The sequence below is a fragment of the Scardinius erythrophthalmus genome (assembly GCF_964197995.2).
Source record: "Scardinius erythrophthalmus genome assembly, chromosome: 21".
In the NCBI taxonomy this organism is placed as follows: Eukaryota; Metazoa; Chordata; class Actinopteri; order Cypriniformes; family Leuciscidae; genus Scardinius; species Scardinius erythrophthalmus.
In genome coordinates this window covers 35617391-35637623 of record NC_138241.1, presented here as the reverse complement: position 1 = coordinate 35637623, position 20233 = coordinate 35617391, and the positions used below count along the sequence as shown (strand labels likewise).

General features: G+C 32.6%; 1 protein-coding gene across 5 annotated transcripts in view; it reads left to right on the top strand.

Annotated features, from left to right (window-relative positions):
• Positions 1-20233, top strand: part of blnk (B cell linker) — a 36904-nt gene that overhangs the window by 1648 nt on the left and 15023 nt on the right. For 2 of the 5 annotated variants that reach the window (XM_081350788.1, XM_081350789.1), the window contains exons 3-8: positions 13491-13537; positions 17552-17617; positions 18183-18239; positions 18745-18791; positions 19041-19081; positions 19857-19989. In XM_081350788.1, coding sequence (XP_081206914.1) covers positions 13491-13537; positions 17552-17617; positions 18183-18239; positions 18745-18791; positions 19041-19081; positions 19857-19989 — 391 coding nt within the window. Of the gene's footprint in view, positions 1-13490; positions 13538-14489; positions 14658-17551; positions 17618-18182; positions 18240-18744; positions 18792-19040; positions 19082-19856; positions 19990-20233 lie in introns of those variants that run through there. The other 3 variants (XM_081350791.1, XM_081350790.1, XM_081350792.1) reach the window with 3 other exon arrangements.

The window sequence follows — 20233 nt, the reverse complement described above, 5'->3', positions numbered from 1 at the left end:
CATTGACTTCGACACACAGCCAAAAGGATATCTTTTAGGATATCAAAAGGATAGCTTCTTTATCTTCGCCAATTTGGAGTTCACATTGAAGCCCAGAGCAATGAGCCAAAGTCGCCTCAGAGCAACATCTGCCACAGGAAATCTTTGAAATGTGTGAGGAGAAAGCGCCACATCTTTGTTTGTACAGTCCGGATAGTCACAAGTCCGCACCATTTTCTACAAAGCTTGTACAAACTGATCGCTCTTGGTGAGTAGCTATGTTAGCTCGTTCGTGTAGCTGTTCTGAGCACGTAAACACTGCTGTAAACACTGCCGAACAACTGAAAAAGTGGTGTGCGCCTGCGCAGCTCGCAGCTGGCTGTAGATAGCGGCAGCGCGCAGTGTTATGACAGGGGAGAAAATAGTGCCAAGCCATTACGAGGTCTGACCTCTCCATAGACAACGTTTTAGTGACGCAAATATATCACTCTTTTGAACACATATTGATTTGAGAAGAAAAAAGCTTTATTGGCGTGACCCCAGCAAACTTGCCGGACTAATTTCATCTTGACCAAAACTGGACCGGAGCTCGGCTCACAGGACGCTGTCGGGGGTAAGTCATGGTCAATGCACCACACTGCTTATGGGGAAGCTATAGAGATTCATGTCTAAAATCCTGAACTAACCCTTAAAGTAAAGTAAAGTAAAGTAAAACTTCAGCCAGAGAGTAAAAACTAAATAAAAATGAATAAAACAACACTTCAGCACAAAACAGTAGATGGATAAAAAACTTCACCCCGAGAAAGAAGATAAATAAACAATTTAAGTAAATTAAATAAAAACTTCAGCCCAAGACAATAAATTAAATATCTAAAATAAAACTCCAGCCCAAAACAGTAGATAAATAAAAAAATCAATAGAATAAAACTTCAGCACAAGACAGAAATGAAATAAAATAAAACTTCAGCCTGAGAAAGTAGATAAATAAAAAAATAAAACAAAACTTCAGGCCGAGACAGTAGATAAAACATAAAATAAAATAAAAAATTCAGCACAAGACTGTAAATAAAAAAAAATAAAAAAATACAAATAAAATAAAACTAAAATAAAATATATTAATAAATTAAAGTAAAATAGAAACTTCTTACCTGTTCTGAGGCTTTTTTAAATATCTCATTAAAAGTATGATGAAAACAAAATACACTGGTCCTCATTTTTGTTTTGCTGACTCAGCAGAAAGTTGACATTAAAAAAAGAAAATGACGTCCTCTTTTCTTCAGAAACTACTTCCTAAATCCTGATTGGCCAGCTGGGCGTACACAAACCTCCTTCACTGGGAAAAAGGGCATTTCATTTCATCCACTTTCACTTGCAGCGTAAAGTTTGGTGAAGTAACAGCGTGTTTTCCCCAACTCTCCCAGTGTCCTCCTGAACGGGTGCTGAGGGCATATATCAGATATCTTTGCATATTCATGTGGCGTTTATGCGGTAACCATCTGGTGAAAGAGTGTGTAGATCACAGGAAGGTTTCCTTTGACACTCGATGAGTGTGTGCTGAGAGCGTGATGAGGCTTCTGGAAACAGAACATCATGACTTTCACTCCAGTGTTAAATCATCAACAATACTGACTTATATGCTACTTTTCCAACAAGAAGAAGAGTTCATAAACACAAGAAAACCCAATGATCTCATGAGTCTTAAAATAGGAGTTGCTTGCAACTTGGAAAGCCATTTTTTTTCTCTGGTCTCAGATCAGTTTTAAAAGTGAAATGTGTCAACTAGAAGTGTAACGATGCCCTCATGTCACGATTCGATACATATCACGATACTGAACTCACGATATGATATTATTACAATATATGGCAATAAAAAAATACAACCATATGTATCGTGGATAGTGACCATATTTATTGTGTATAGTTCACACAAAATAAAAATTCAAGTTTTCAGAGTTTTAGTGTCAGTACTACATAAACTACTATATATAATGTTGAATATAATGTATAATAATGCAATGGGGGAATATTTGTGGGTCCTGATAATGTTACACCATATTGTTACAAATATTCCCCCATTGCATTATTATACACTCTCAGAAAAGGTACAATAGCTGTCACTGGCGAAACATTTTCAAAAGCTACACCTTTGTACCTAAAGAGTGCATATTAGTACCAAAAGTGTACATATTAGTACCGAAAGTGTACATATTAGTACCAAAAGTGTACATATTAGTACCAAAAGTGTACATATTAGTACTGAAAGTGTACATATTAGTACCAAAAGTGTACATATTAGTACCAAAAGTGTACATACTAGTTCCAAAAGTGTACATATTAGTACCAAAAGTGTACATATTAGTACCGAAAGTGTACATACTAGTTCCAAAAGTGTACATATTAGTACCAAAAGTAAATGGTAATGGTAAATGGACTGCATTTATATAGCGCTTTCACAGACCTATGGCCACCAAAGCGCTTTACATAGCCTCACATTCACCCATTCACTCACTCATTCACACACCGACGGCGGTGTCAGCCATGCAAGGCGCCATCCAGCTCGTCGGGAGCAGCTGGGGTTAGGTGTCTTGCTCATGGACACCTCGACACTTGGTCAGGTGGAACCGGGGATTGAACCACCAACCTCTCGGTTTGTAGACAATCTACATGAACCACTGAGCCACTGCCGCCCAAAAGTGTACATATTAGTACCAAAAGTGTACATATTAGTACCGAAAGTGTACATATTAGAACCAAAAGTGTACATACTAGTTCCAAAAGTGTACATACTAGTTCCAAAAGTGTACATATTAGTACCAAAAGTGTACATACTAGTTCCAAAAGTGTACATATTAGTACCAAAAGTGTACATATTAGTACCAAAAGTGTACATATTAGTACTGAAAGTGTACATATTAGAACCAAAAGTGTACATATTAGTACCAAAAGTGTACATATTAGTACCAAAAGTGTACATATTAGTACTGAAAGTGTACATATTAGTACCAAAAGTGTACATATTAGTACCAAAAGTGTACATATTCGAACCAAAAGTGTACATATTAGTACCAAAAGTGTACATACTAGTTCCAAAAGTGTACATATTAGTACCAAAAGTGTACATACTAGTTCCAAAAGTGTACATATTAGTACCAAAGTGTACATACTAGTTCCAAAAGTGTACATATTAGTACCAAAAGTGTACATATTAGTACCAAAAGTGTACATATTAGAACCAAAAGTGTACATATTAGTACCAAAAGTGTACATATTAGTACCGAAAGTGTACATATTAGTACCGAAAGTGTACATATTAGTACCAAAAGTGTACATATTAGTACCAAAAGTGTACATACTAGTTCCAAAAGTGTACATATTAGTACCAAAAGTGTACATATTAGAACCAAAAGTGTACATATAAGTACCAAAAGTGTACATACTAGTTCCAAAAGTGTACATATTAGTTCCAAGTGTACATATTAGTTCCAAAAGTGTACATATTAGTTCCAAAAGTGTACATATTAGAACCAAAAGTGTACATATTAGTACCAAAAGTGTACATATTAGTACCAAAAGTGTCCATATTAGTACCGAAAGTGTACATATTAGAACCAAAAGTGTACATACTAGTTCCAAAAGAGTACATATTAGTACCAAAAGTGTACATATTAGAACCAAAAGTGTACATATTAGTTACATATTAGTACCGAAAGTGTACATATTAGTACCGAAAGTGTACATATTAGAACCAAAAGTGTACATACTAGTTCCAAAAGTGTACATATTAGTTCCAAAAGTGTCCATATTAGTTCCAAAAGTGTACATATTAGTTACATATTAGAACCAAAAGTGTACATATTAGTATCAAAAGTGTACATATTAGTACCAAAAGTGTACATATTAGTACCAAAAGTGTACATATTAGTACCAAAAGTGTACATACTAGTTCCAAAAGTGTACATATTAGTACCAAAAGTGTACATATTAGTACCAAAAGTGTACATATTAGAACCAAAAGTGTACATAAAAGTACCAAAAGTGTACATACTAGTTCCAAAAGTGTACATATTAGTACCAAAAGTGTACATATTAGTACCAAAAGTGTACATACTAGTTCCAAAAGTGTACATATTAGTACCAAAAGTGTACATATTAGTACCGAAAGTGTACATATTAGTACCAAAAGTGTACATATTAGTACCAAAAGTGTACATACTAGTTCCAAAAGTGTACATATTAGTACCAAAAGTGTACATATTAGAACCAAAAGTGTACATAAAAGTACCAAAAGTGTACATACTAGTTCCAAAAGTGTACATATTAGTACCAAAAGTGTACATATTAGAACCAAAAGTGTACATATAAGTACCAAAAGTGTACATACTAGTTCCAAAAGTGTACATATTAGTTCCAAGTGTACATACTAGTTCCAAAAGTGTACATATTAGTTCCAAAAGTGTACATATTAGAACCAAAAGTGTACATATTAGTACCAAAAGTGTACATATTAGTACCAAAAGTGTCCATATTAGTACCGAAAGTGTACATATTAGAACCAAAAGTGTACATACTAGTTCCAAAAGAGTACATATTAGTACCAAAAGTGTACATATTAGAACCAAAAGTGTACATATTAGTTACATATTAGTACCGAAAGTGTACATATTAGTACCGAAAGTGTACATATTAGAACCAAAAGTGTACATACTAGTTCCAAAAGTGTACATATTAGTTCCAAAAGTGTCCATATTAGTTCCAAAAGTGTACATATTAGTTACATATTAGAACCAAAAGTGTACATATTAGTATCAAAAGTGTACATATTAGTACCAAAAGTGTACATATTAGTACCAAAAGTGTACATATTAGTACCAAAAGTGTACATACTAGTTCCAAAAGTGTACATATTAGTACCAAAAGTGTACATATTAGTACCGAAAGTGTACATATTAGTACCAAAAGTGTACATATTAGTACCAAAAGTGTACATACTAGTTCCAAAAGTGTACATATTAGTACCAAAAGTGTACATATTAGTACCAAAAGTGTACATATTAGAACCAAAAGTGTACATAAAAGTACCAAAAGTGTACATACTAGTTCCAAAAGTGTACATATTAGTACCAAAAGTGTACATATTAGAACCAAAAGTGTACATATAAGTACCAAAAGTGTACATACTAGTTCCAAAAGTGTACATATTAGTTCCAAGTGTACATACTAGTTCCAAAAGTGTACATATTAGTTCCAAAAGTGTACATATTAGAACCAAAAGTGTACATATTAGTACCAAAAGTGTACATATTAGTACCAAAAGTGTCCATATTAGTACCGAAAGTGTACATATTAGAACCAAAAGTGTACATACTAGTTCCAAAAGAGTACATATTAGTACCAAAAGTGTACATATTAGAACCAAAAGTGTACATATTAGTTACATATTAGTACCGAAAGTGTACATATTAGTACCGAAAGTGTACATATTAGAACCAAAAGTGTACATACTAGTTCCAAAAGTGTACATATTAGTTCCAAAAGTGTCCATATTAGTTCCAAAAGTGTACATATTAGTTACATATTAGAACCAAAAGTGTACATATTAGTATCAAAAGTGTACATATTAGTACCAAAAGTGTACATATTAGTACCAAAAGTGTACATATTAGTACCAAAAGTGTACATATTAGTACCAAAAGTGTACATATTAGTACCTAAAGTGTACATATTAGTACCAAAAGTGTACATATTAGTATCAAAAGTGTACATATTAGTACCAAAAGTGTACATATTAGTACCAAAAGTGTACATATTAGTACCAAAAGTGTACATATTAGTACCAAAAGTGTACATATTAGTACCTAAAGTGTACATATTAGTACCAAAAGTGTACATATTAGTACCAAAAGTGTACATATTAGTACCGAAAGTGTACATATTAGTACCAAAAGTGTACATATTAGTACCAAAAGTGTACATATTAGTACCAAAAGTGTACATATTAGTACCAAAAGTGTACATATTAGAACCAAAAGTGTACATACTAGTTCCAAAAGTGTACATATTAGTACCAAAAGTGTACATACTAGTTCCAAAAGTGTACATATTAGTACCGAAAGTGTACATATTAGAAACAAAAGTGTACATACTAGTTCCAAAAGTGTACATATTAGTACCAAAAGTGTACATACTAGTTCCAAAAGTGTACATATTAGTACCAAAAGTGTACATATTAGTACCAAAAGTGTACATATTAGTACCGAAAGTGTACATATTAGAACCAAAAGTGTACATATTAGTACCAAAAGTGTACATATTAGTACCAAAAGTGTACATATTAGTACCAAAAGTGTACATACTAGTTCCAAAAGTGTACATATTAGTACCAAAAGTGTACATATTAGTACCAAAAGTGTACATATTAGAACCAAAAGTGTACATAAAAGTACCAAAAGTGTACATACTAGTTCCAAAAGTGTACATATTAGTACCAAAAGTGTACATATTAGTACCAAAAGTGTACATACTAGTTCCAAAAGTGTACATATTAGTACCAAAAGTGTACATATTAGTACCGAAAGTGTACATATTAGTACCAAAAGTGTACATATTAGTACCAAAAGTGTACATACTAGTTCCAAAAGTGTACATATTAGTACCAAAAGTGTACATAAAAGTACCAAAAGTGTACATAAAAGTACCAAAAGTGTACATACTAGTTCCAAAAGTGTACATATTAGTACCAAAAGTGTACATATTAGAACCAAAAGTGTACATATAAGTACCAAAAGTGTACATACTAGTTCCAAAAGTGTACATATTAGTTCCAAGTGTACATACTAGTTCCAAAAGTGTACATATTAGTTCCAAAAGTGTACATATTAGAACCAAAAGTGTACATATTAGTACCAAAAGTGTCCATATTAGTACCGAAAGTGTCCATATTAGTACCGAAAGTGTACATATTAGTTCCAAAAGAGTACATATTAGTACCAAAAGTGTACATATTAGAACCAAAAGTGTACATATTAGTTACATATTAGTACCGAAAGTGTACATATTAGTACCGAAAGTGTACATATTAGAACCAAAAGTGTACATACTAGTTCCAAAAGTGTACATATTAGTTCCAAAAGTGTCCATATTAGTTCCAAAAGTGTACATATTAGTTACATATTAGAACCAAAAGTGTACATATTAGTATCAAAAGTGTACATATTAGTACCAAAAGTGTACATATTAGTACCAAAAGTGTACATATTAGTACCAAAAGTGTACATACTAGTTCCAAAAGTGTACATATTAGTACCAAAAGTGTACATATTAGTACCGAAAGTGTACATATTAGTACCAAAAGTGTACATATTAGTACCAAAAGTGTACATACTAGTTCCAAAAGTGTACATATTAGTACCAAAAGTGTACATATTAGTACCAAAAGTGTACATATTAGAACCAAAAGTGTACATAAAAGTACCAAAAGTGTACATACTAGTTCCAAAAGTGTACATATTAGTACCAAAAGTGTACATATTAGAACCAAAAGTGTACATATAAGTACCAAAAGTGTACATACTAGTTCCAAAAGTGTACATATTAGTTCCAAGTGTACATACTAGTTCCAAAAGTGTACATATTAGTTCCAAAAGTGTACATATTAGAACCAAAAGTGTACATATTAGTACCAAAAGTGTACATATTAGTACCAAAAGTGTCCATATTAGTACCGAAAGTGTACATATTAGAACCAAAAGTGTACATACTAGTTCCAAAAGAGTACATATTAGTACCAAAAGTGTACATATTAGAACCAAAAGTGTACATATTAGTTACATATTAGTACCGAAAGTGTACATATTAGTACCGAAAGTGTACATATTAGAACCAAAAGTGTACATACTAGTTCCAAAAGTGTACATATTAGTTCCAAAAGTGTCCATATTAGTTCCAAAAGTGTACATATTAGTTACATATTAGAACCAAAAGTGTACATATTAGTATCAAAAGTGTACATATTAGTACCAAAAGTGTACATATTAGTACCAAAAGTGTACATATTAGTACCAAAAGTGTACATATTAGTACCAAAAGTGTACATATTAGTACCTAAAGTGTACATATTAGTACCAAAAGTGTACATATTAGTACCAAAAGTGTACATATTAGTACCGAAAGTGTACATATTAGTACCGAAAGTGTACATATTAGAACCAAAAGTGTACATACTAGTTCCAAAAGTGTACATATTAGTTCCAAAAGTGTCCATATTAGTTCCAAAAGTGTACATATTAGTTACATATTAGAACCAAAAGTGTACATATTAGTATCAAAAGTGTACATATTAGTACCAAAAGTGTACATATTAGTACCAAAAGTGTACATATTAGAACCAAAAGTGTACATACTAGTTCCAAAAGTGTACATATTAGTTCCAAAAGTGTCCATATTAGTTCCAAAAGTGTACATATTAGTTACATATTAGAACCAAAAGTGTACATATTAGTACCAAAAGTGTACATATTAGTACCAAAAGTGTACATATTAGAACCAAAAGTGTACATATTAGTACCAAAAGTGTACATATTAGTACCAAAAGTGTACATATTAGTACCAAAAGTGTACATATTAGTACCAAAAGTGTACATATTAGTACCAAAAGTGTACATATTAGTACCAAAAGTGTACATATTAGTACCGAAAGTGTACATATTAGTACCAAAAGTGTACATATTAGTACCAAAAGTGTACATACTAGTTCCAAAAGTGTACATATTAGTACCAAAAGTGTACATATTAGTACCAAAAGTGTACATATTAGAACCAAAAGTGTACATAAAAGTACCAAAAGTGTACATACTAGTTCCAAAAGTGTACATATTAGTACCAAAAGTGTACATATTAGAACCAAAAGTGTACATATAAGTACCAAAAGTGTACATACTAGTTCCAAAAGTGTACATATTAGTTCCAAGTGTACATACTAGTTCCAAAAGTGTACATATTAGTTCCAAAAGTGTACATATTAGAACCAAAAGTGTACATATTAGTACCAAAAGTGTACATATTAGTACCAAAAGTGTCCATATTAGTACCGAAAGTGTACATATTAGAACCAAAAGTGTACATACTAGTTCCAAAAGAGTACATATTAGTACCAAAAGTGTACATATTAGAACCAAAAGTGTACATATTAGTTACATATTAGTACCGAAAGTGTACATATTAGTACCGAAAGTGTACATATTAGAACCAAAAGTGTACATACTAGTTCCAAAAGTGTACATATTAGTTCCAAAAGTGTCCATATTAGTTCCAAAAGTGTACATATTAGTTACATATTAGAACCAAAAGTGTACATATTAGTATCAAAAGTGTACATATTAGTACCAAAAGTGTACATATTAGTACCAAAAGTGTACATATTAGTACCAAAAGTGTACATATTAGTACCAAAAGTGTACATATTAGTACCTAAATGGTACATTTTAGAACCCTTTTGAAAGGAACTGTCCCAATGACAGCTTTTGTACTTTTTTTTCTGAGAGTGTACATTATATTCAACATTATACAGTATATAGTAGTTTATGTAGTACTGACACTAAAACTCTTTTGTATTGTTGTATAGCCATATATTGTGACACCCCTAGTGTTACACAACACAAGAGTCCTGGAGTCTGTAGACGGAGCTCTTGGTCAGCCTTGGTGATGCTGTGGTTCTTGATGTGATTGGTCATTCGTCTCCGACTGCGTTCAGAGGGCTGAGAGTCTGTGGGACTCGAGCCGAGACTCTGAGCGCCGCTTGTGTGAAAGCTGAAGCTGTTTAATATGCAGCTGTGATTCCAGCGTCTCTCGCTTCGACTCCTGGAGAATCTCCACATAAATAATTCACCTCAGCAAGCAGCTTCCAAGGAGAAAGATTCCATATTTTATTCTGTGTCAAAAGGCTAAGCTTGATTTCAGGCAGGACTTTGAGATTTTCTTGTCTTTGTCTGCAGAGAGTTGGAGTTTCAGAAAACTCAACCTCTTGCATTTGTCTCTTTTAGATCCGTCAGATACTTATGAAAGACGCTTCGCCAAGACTTCAGCAGTCGGGGGTTTTGATGCGTAATGCAGAGAGTATTACACTGAAAGCAGAAGGATATGTGATGAACATTTTTATTTATAGTTCAAACCATATTTCTAGTTTGAGGCTAACTAATAGCCTGTTCGTGTGGCGGTGTCAAAGTTTACATGCTTTGCAATCAATCAAAAAATAAAAGAAACCTTCGGCCCGAGATGCTCAAGCATCTCCGCAACCCTAATTAAATAAAATTAAATAAAAAATAAAAATAAACCTTCAGCCCTAGATGCTCCAGCCTCACCGTGACCCAAATAAAAATAAATAAATAAATAATAAATAAACAAATGAAATAAATAAAATACGCCTTAAATCTGAGATGCTCCAGCAACACCACAACCCAAATAAAAAAGTAATAAAATAATATAATAAGCATCTCCGTGACCCAAATAAAATAAAAATAATAAAGTAAAAAAAAATAAAAGAAACCTTCGGCCCAAGATGCTCAAGCATCTCCGCAACCCTAAAAAAAAAAAAAATAATTAAATAAAAAATAAAAATAAACCTTCAGCCCTAGATGCTCCAGCCTCACCGTGACCCAAATAAAAATAAATAAATAAAATAAAATAAAATAAAATAAGCCTTTAGTCGGAGATGTTCCAGCATCACCATGACCCAAATAAAGTAAATAATAAATAAACAAATTAAATAAATAAAACACACCTTAAATCTGAGGTGCTCCAGCATCTCCACAACCCAAATAAAAAAGCAATAAAATCAAATCAAATAAAATAATAAGCATCTCCGTGACCCAAATAAAATAAAAATAATAAAATAAAATAAATAAAATAAGCATTCAGCCCGAGATGCTCCAGCATCTCCAGGACCAAAATAAAGTGAAGTTAAAGGAAAGGGAAGCTCATAAAAGTAACTACTAAAAAGTGCAAAATGAAACGAGGCCAAAGAATTTAATAAAGTAAAGTAAATAAATAAATAATAAATTAAAGAAATTAAAGAAATAAAATACACCTTAAAACTGAGATCTCCACAACCCAAATAAAAAAGTAATAAAATAAAACAAAATAATAAGCATCTTTGTGACCCAAATAAAATAAAAATAAATAAAATAAGCATTCAGCCCAAGATGTTCCAGCATCTCCACAACCCAAATAAAGTAAATAATAAATAAAAAAATTAAATAAATAAAATACACCTTAAATCTGATGTGCTACAGCATCTCCACAACCCAAATAAAAAAGTAATAAAATAAAATAAATTAAAATAATAAGCATCTCCTTGAGCCAAATAAAATAAAAATAATAAAATATAATAAAATAAGCATTCAGCCCGAGATGCTCCAGCATCTCCAGGACCAAAATAAAGTGAAGTTAAAGGAAAGGGAAGCTCATAAAAGTAACTACTAAAAAGTGCAAAATGAAATGAGGCCTAAGAATTTTAACATAAAAAATAAATATGTAAAATAGAGTATTTACATTATTCAGGAAGAATTAGAGCATAAATCATCTCTCTGTGAGTCTCAGAGGACATTTTCTTCCTTCGAATGCTCTCCTCATCATTTATTAACAGTCATCAAGCTCTGTCCATCGATTTTATGACTCGTTAATATATGCCAATACTCAAAACACTCAAATGTATGCACTTTCCCCAACACACACACACACACACACAAGTACACACTTTGAGTGAACAGCAGCCTCAGTTTCGCTGCTGGGCGAGAGCGCCACCTAGTGTTGGAATCTGGGAAAAGACAGATCAAGCTTTCTGATTGGGGAAAAAACCTCAGCAAACTACTGCGGAAATATCTATTGTTGCATAATTCAGTAAGCTACAGTATTTCATTCAAAACATAACTAGGGTGTTCGAAAACACGAAGATGCTAAATTAGGAACAAAACAACTTACTCACTGAATTATTCAGCGGTTCCTGAAGTATAAGCGTAGCATACTAATGTTTAAAGCGTTGAGCATGAATTCTGTGTCCCTAATAAACACAGAGAAGTTCATTATAAGATCTTACATTAAAAAAAAAATAATTTCACCTTTTCAGCTCAACTTTTGATACTTTAGTAATCCCGTTCTGGAAAGTAACATGCTGTTTTATTACTATGATCAGAACATTTACTTGAGTACTGTACTTAAGTACACTCTTTGAGTATCTGTACTTTACTTGAGTATTATTTTTTCTGGAAACTTTTTACTTTAACTTCACCACATTTGAAAGACAAATATCATACGTTTTACTCCACTACATTTCTACGGTCCTTGAGTAGAAAGTAGTAACGTCAGTCAGTGGATGATTTTGGTTGGAAATGAAAGTCGGGTTGACGTCAGGATCTGACGTTGGATTCTGACATCAACCTGATTTTCATTTTCAATGTTGGGTTTGGTCTTCTAAATGTGAATTTTGTCATTGTTTTGGCGCACACTAGCTTATAGATAACAGTAATGCTAACATATTCATACTAAAAGCCAAAAAACTTTAAATAGGGGTAATATTTGAGGGAACGGCCATTTGGGTGTCCGAAACCATTGTGGACGTTATTGAGTGACTTATTCAATCTCACATTCAATCCCACTGGAACTGTGTACTTTTAAAAACGAGTACTTCAAGTAAAAATAGGTATTTACAACTTCAGAGTAATGAAGTTACTCAGTTGTAACGGAGTAATATTTGACCAGTAGTATCTGTACTTTCACTCAAGTTGTGTACTTTGTCCAGCTCTGACTATGATCCACACTTTGTAGTGCATTTAAAGTTATATTATTATATTTAAGAGTGCAAATTGTCTTCAGCCACACCTATATTCATTCAAAAAGTGAATAAATGGCAGAATATCTTTTATTTTAAGCCACATGTCAGAGACTTAATATTTTACTTTTGCTATGATTTTATGTGGCACAAAATGCAATGATGTTCAGCAACTGAAATGCATTAAATTACAGTCAAACAATAACTGATATAACTTAATCAAACAAAGCATTATTACAATATTTACCCATGAATATTTTCATTAAACATTTATAGTTTCACAGAAACACTTTCGAGTGACACAAACTGCAGAGTCAATTTCTGAATTAATTTATGAAATAAATAAAAAGTTTAAAAAAATGAAAATGTAACAACACGAATCAAATGTACATGTTGGACAGGCTGGTAACAAACGTCTCATTTTTCAACATTATTCAATTATATATATATATATATATATATATATACACTGTATATATATATACACACAGAAATAAATCAGACGTCCTAATTTAACTACTATTATTTAAAAATGAAATGCAATGTTTATTTTTATTCTCTAGAACACGTTTCTTTTAAGCAAAGTCATGAGAGTTTGTGTGTTTGTTTCAGAAACTCGACTGTGTCTGAATATTACTAATTCTCTTGAAGTTGCATGAAAAGCTTCTCTGCACTGTGGTTTGTTTTGCAGACTCTGTCGGACGGCGACCTCAACAAGTTCAGCCTCCTCCAGCGGCCGTAAGGAACTGGTTTCTCTTCTATTTCCACTCTAAACTCTAAACTCTACAGCCAGGCACTTATAGTATTACATTCCCAGTATTATTTCTCATGTGTTCCTCATTGGTCAATGATTGTCTGCAGCAATGAGGAAACGGTCTAGTTTTACTATAACACACACAAAGCAGGATTGTGGCCCGTCCATCTAACAACATATTTTTACTACTATTATACACAAATTTCAGCAGTAAAAATGGGTTAACAATTTAATTGAAGCCTTTGAATTCTAAAAGTATATTAATGCATTAGTTATGCCCTTTAATGCACTTTATGATGCATTGTTTATTTTTATATATATAAGCATTATAAGTAGGCTATAATGCATTAAAACATGACAAACAATCAAAAAGGAATCTACCCATAATGCATTTTAACTTTGGTTTTATATATGAAAATATCGAATGCATTGTTATATCATACATTATGAATAATGGCTTTAAGTAAAGGTTTTGCAAAGAAATGTGTAGGCGTCACAATATCTACATTACAGAAGAACATTGTCACTTTATTATTGTTGCAATACAACTGCAACTAAAAATAAAGCACATACTTTCACTAACCCTTTCAAAACCTTTTAAGAAAAGCCTTGCGAGTTTGTTTCGTATCCATGGAGAAAAATACGAGCGCTTTCTTAGCTAGGAATAAATGTGTTACATTTATTAATACGACTGCATTAAACGTCACTCATAGTGCAGATTTGTATGCGTCAGAGGACTAGTGCAATAATGTTAGGACAAAATCATTCATGATTATTATTAGACATTAAAAGGTTGGAAAAAACACAGACGGAGAACTGAGAATCCAGAGATTCAAGAAATAGCATCAAGTGAATCAGGTTTGACTCTAAATATAGAGGTAACATGACGTTCAACCGCAGTTTCGAAATCCTCATTACGAACCACTTCTGTGGAAAATGGCCCTCCTCTACATCTGCAGCATGTGCTGTTTAACACACACACACACACACACACACACACACACACACACACACGACGAGTACGAGCTCACACTCGACAGTCTCACACACACACACAATGGAGCAGTTCAACAGACTCACGGCTCCTGCTGCGGATAAACTGAGGTGAGAGATCTCGGATATTCATGCGTTAGGAGGTTTACTGCACTCTTCCAGTCACTGGTTTACAAAGATTTAATGTTAAGAGGATAAAACTTCTTCTTCCAAGGATCTAATGTTTTGCTGGTCAAACCTAAATTGCTTGTAATTGTTTTGTTTTTTATCAGAGCAAACGATTAATCACGATTAATCGCATCCAGAATCAAAGTTTGTGTACATAATATATGTGTGTGTGTGTGTGTGTGTGTGTGTGTACAATTATTGTGTATATTTAAATACACACCACATGCATGTATATATACACTACCGTTCAAAATGTTTTTAAAAGAAGTCTCTTCTGTTCACCAAGGCTGCATTTATTTGATATAAAACAATAAATAAATAAAAAACAGTAATATTGTGAAATATGTTTTTGAAATTATGTTTTCTATTTTAATATATTGTAAAATGTAATTTATTCCTGTGATCAAAGCTGAATGTTCAGCATCATTACTCCAGTCTTCAGTGTCACATGATCCTTCAGAAATCACTCTAATATGATGATTTGATGCTCAAGAAACATTTATGATTATTATCAATGTTGAAAACAGTTGTGTACACATTTTTTTCAAAATTCTTTGATGAATAGAAAGTTCAAAAGAACAGCATTTATTTAAAATAGAATATTTTCTAACATTATAAATGTCTTTACTGTAACTTTTGATCAGTTTAACTCATCCTTGATGAATAAAAATATTGATTTATTTTATTTATTTCCCCCAAAAATACAATTAAAATTCTTACTGACCCCAAACTTTTGAACGGTAGTGTTTAATGTTACAAAAGCTTTAGATTTCAGATAAATGCTGTTCTTTTAAACTTTCTATTCATATTATTACAGGAATAAATTACACTTTACTGTATATTCACATAAAACTGCTGATTTACATTGTAATAATATTTCACAATTTTACTGTATTTTTGATCAAGTAAATGCAGCGTTGGTGAGCAGAAGAGACTCCTTTCCAACTTTTAACCAGCAGTGTATCTTTCAAATTATGTATAATGTATATACATACAAATATTTTTTAAATATATACATGAATGTGTGTATTTTTATACACAAAATAATTATACACAGTACACACACATATATTATGTAAACACAAACTTTTATTTTAGATGAGATTAATCGTTGCCGAGCACTATTTTTGATAAAAATGTTTTTTATCTGTATCTCTCAAAATGTGTAAAAAACTTTTCAAATGGCCATAAATGTAAATGTAAAAGCGTTTAATCAGCAAACCTTCAGTGTGATCCTGATAGCGAGTTCAGTGAGGATGATCATGTGACTGTCTCATGGATTTGGTGGAGTTAGAGAGTTAGTGTTGGACTGTTCTGAGGACTGTGATTATGTTCATTATACGTCTCGCTCGCAGACGTGAAGCCGCTCAGATCGAGTCTGTCAGAAACAGTTATCTCTGGATCTGATAAGATGTTAAAACACATAATTCGACGCGCTGGCATTCCCAAGGTCATGGGTTCGACTCCCAGGGAAAGCAAGAACTGATAAGAATGGAAATGTGTAGCTTGAAATGCAGTGTCAGTCGCTATGAATAAAAGTGTCTGCCAAATACATATATGTAAATCTATCTATCTATCTATCTATCTATATGAATATCTATATATGAATATCTATCCATCTATCTACCTGAATATCGATCTATCTATCTATATGAATATCTATCCATCTTTCAGTTTTTCAAACTGAATATCTATCTATCTATCTATCTATCTATCTATCTATCTATCTATCTATCTATCTATCTATCTATCTATCTATCTATCTATCTATCTATCTATCTATCTATCTATCTATCTATCTGAATATCTATCCATCTTTCAGTTTTTCAAACTGAATATCTATCTATCTATCTATCTATCTATCTATCTATCTATCTATCTATCTATCTATCTATCTATCTATCTATCTATCTATCTATCTGAATATCTATCTATCTATCTATCTATCTATCTATCTATCTATCTATCTGAATATCTATCTGAATATCTATCTATCTATCTATCTATCTATCTATCTGAATATCTATCTATCTATCTATCTATCTATCTATCTATCTATCTATCTATCTATCTATCTATCTATCTGAATATCTATCTATCTATCTATCTATCTATCTATCTATCTGAATATCTATCTATCTATCTATCTATCTATCTATCTATCTATCTATCTATCTATCTATCTATCTATCTATCTATCTATCTGAATATCTATCTATCTATCTATCTATCTATCTGAATATCTATCTATCTATCTGAATATCTATCTATCTATCTATCTATCTATCTATCTATCTATCTATCTATCTATCTATCTATCTATCTATCTATCTATCTATCTATCTATCTATCTATCTATCTATCTATCTATCTATCTATATATGAATATCTATCCATCTGAACATCCATCTATAATGTTACAAAATATTCTATTTCAAATAAATGCTGTTCTTTTGAACTTTCTATTCATCAAAGAATCTTGAAAAATAAAATGTATTACAGTTTCCACAAAAATATGAGTCCTGTTTTCAACACTGATAATAATCATAAATGTTTCTTGATCATCAAATCCTCATATTAGAGTGATTGACTGAAGGATCATGTGACACTGAAGACTGGAGTAATGATGCTGAAAATTCAGCTTTGATCACAGGAATAAATTACACTTTACTGTATATTCACATAGAAAACAGCTGCTTTGCACAATAATAATATTTCACAATTTGACTGTATTTTTGATCAAGTAAATGCAGCCCTGGTGAGCAGAAGAGACTCCTTTCCAACTTTTAACCACTAGTATGTGCTTTTATTAACCCTCATCGTGTTTTGTTTCTCAGACAACTCCAAAAGATTGTTCAAGATATAAAGAAGAATGACGACAGCCTCTTCAACAGACTAAAACGGTATGTTATATACGTTCTGAGCAGTCGGGCTGAAAACAGACACAAGGAAACATCTGGTGATTGTCCTCAAACACATTCGCTCTCACTTCCTCTATTCATTCAGAGGAATAGTCCCAAAACGGGCCATTAGGTGTGGCGTGCACGACGGAAAACAGCATTATTGCACCAATAGCAAGCAATTGTTATTTGATGAAAAGACACCTGCGGTCCAAACATTCATTATAGTAACATATAAAAAAAAAAAAACAGTTTCGGTGCATTCCTGATGCAATTATTGCATTGTATTGCAAGTCAAGTATCACAGTAGCAATTGTTCATGCTTAGGGGTTTTTCCATAAAGCCTGAGTGTATGAAACTTCACTGCACTTCAATGCATGTTTGTTCCGCACCATTTACACGCCAGACATGAATGATTCCTCGTGTCTGAACTTTACTACGACACTGGGTTGACCGTTTTCAGAAATAAAATCCTCTTGAATACAGCCTAGATAAGTGGAGGTGAGTTTTGCACACTCACATATTCTTCAGGAAATGTTATTAATATTCATCATCATTCATTTTTAAGGTTTCAGAATGAACAAACCGCTAATATTCTCAAAACCGGGAGAAATACGCTGGACCGGTATGATCAATGTTTCACTGCGTCTCTGTGCTGTGAACCCTAACTCGTAAAAGCATGCATGCGTGTCTTAACATCATTGTTAGTCTGTAGGTGTGTTTGCTTAAAATTTAGGCTTATTGAGAAAAGCAAATTATCTTGCTTAAAAGCTCTTTTCAAGTGCAAAATATAGCTTGTTCTGCTTGTTCTTCTCTGCCTGCATGTGTAGAAATGGCCCCAGACAGCCACCGTTACGTCATCTTTGTGGTGTCTTTGGAAAGACTTACTATAATCTGGCTTTTAACTTTAACAACCGTCTCATTATTCCGTTGCAAATGCATCCAGCCATTGTGTGTCTTTGCTTTTGCCTGTTGTAGATTACATGCAATTATAGGATGCGGTGTTTAAAGGTTGCTGACAAATGAAAACTACAATCCACTCGCTCGCTCAGCATCACTAATCCAACAATGTGCTGATATCAACTCTCAAGAACTTCCTGTATTTTGGGTTATTTTCAATTTTGTTTCAGGATAAAGAAGAAAGGTCCTCCGAAAGTACCAGCAAGGGACTATCAAGGCAAGTCTCTCTCAACAGAAACAGAAAAATGTGCGCCTATTTCTACTTGATCTGACCCTTAAAAAAGTCTTAAGCTGATGTGACCCAATGCAGTCAGACTGATTCAGGCCTATGAAATAATATAAAACATAATGTAATACAGTGGCTTAAAATGACATGCATGACACAGGCATTCATGGACCATTAAAACACACTCTATATATATATATTCAGTTTCTGACATCATGACCATGTTGTGTCACTTTCCAGGCGAAGCTCCGGATACCGAGAGATACTCTGACTCAGATTTTGTAAGTGCGTGATTGTTCTTCTTCTTCAGTAATATCACTTCTCTGCCCGATAAAGACACTCACAGCTCACTTACGGGAGAAATGCTACAAATGTAACATTAGTAATAATTTAATGACTGTACGACCAGAAAAAAATGATATGATCAATAAGTTATGACGTCATATGTTTTTACATTGCTTTAGCTTACCAAAATAAGTTGAGCAATTTAAAACTTTTTATACAAGTTATACAAGATTCAACTCATCTTTTCACTCAGTTTAGTGTAATTTACGTTGAAATGACATCAAAGTTGATTGTTCTTAATTTAAGGCACCAACTTTATTTTTACAGTGTAGTGTTTCAATTCAATATTAATTTCAGTAATTTAAGTTTCACAATATTAATTTAAAAAAAAAACCTGTTTTAAAATAAACATATCTAATTAGTATCTACTCATGAAATACATGAACACAGTAAAATGTGGTGTTTTTAAATGCCCTTTTTACACCAAATAAAAAAAGTGCAACAAATATATTTATATATATATATATATATATATATATATATATATGTATGTAACTAATTCAAAATATTATTAAATGCTATAATATAGAGCTAATAGTATCTCTATGATACTAACATATATCTGTTGTGTACGTCTAATTCAATTACATTTATTTGAAACTAGTAATGACTATAATTTTCAAAATGCAGTTATACCGATTAATATCCACTATATTGCTGTTGTAAAAGCAGGACATTTAGAGAGACACTGATCACATATTAATATTTCAGGACAGTGATACATATGAGGAGCCACAGGGCGGCGATCACGATGATAACTACGAGCCTCCGCCGAGGTCAGAAGGTCACGGGAAGGGCTTTACCATCGGCTCGTCCATCACGAACCCCAGAGGAGAGTACGTGGGTGAGTGAGTATCACGACGCACTGGATCTTATCCACCTTATCTTTCATTCCGAACATTTGTAACCTGAACGTGTCGAGGCTTCCGATCTCATCCGCTTCTGGTTATTTTAGCTGTTCAAAAACTGCCTTTTATTTTGACTATTTTTGACTGGCAAAAGGCCGGCGGACACACAGCTACAGTGAGTTGTTCAAAATCTTTCTTTTTAGCAAACTCTGTGAACACAAACAATGTTCTCAATGCTGG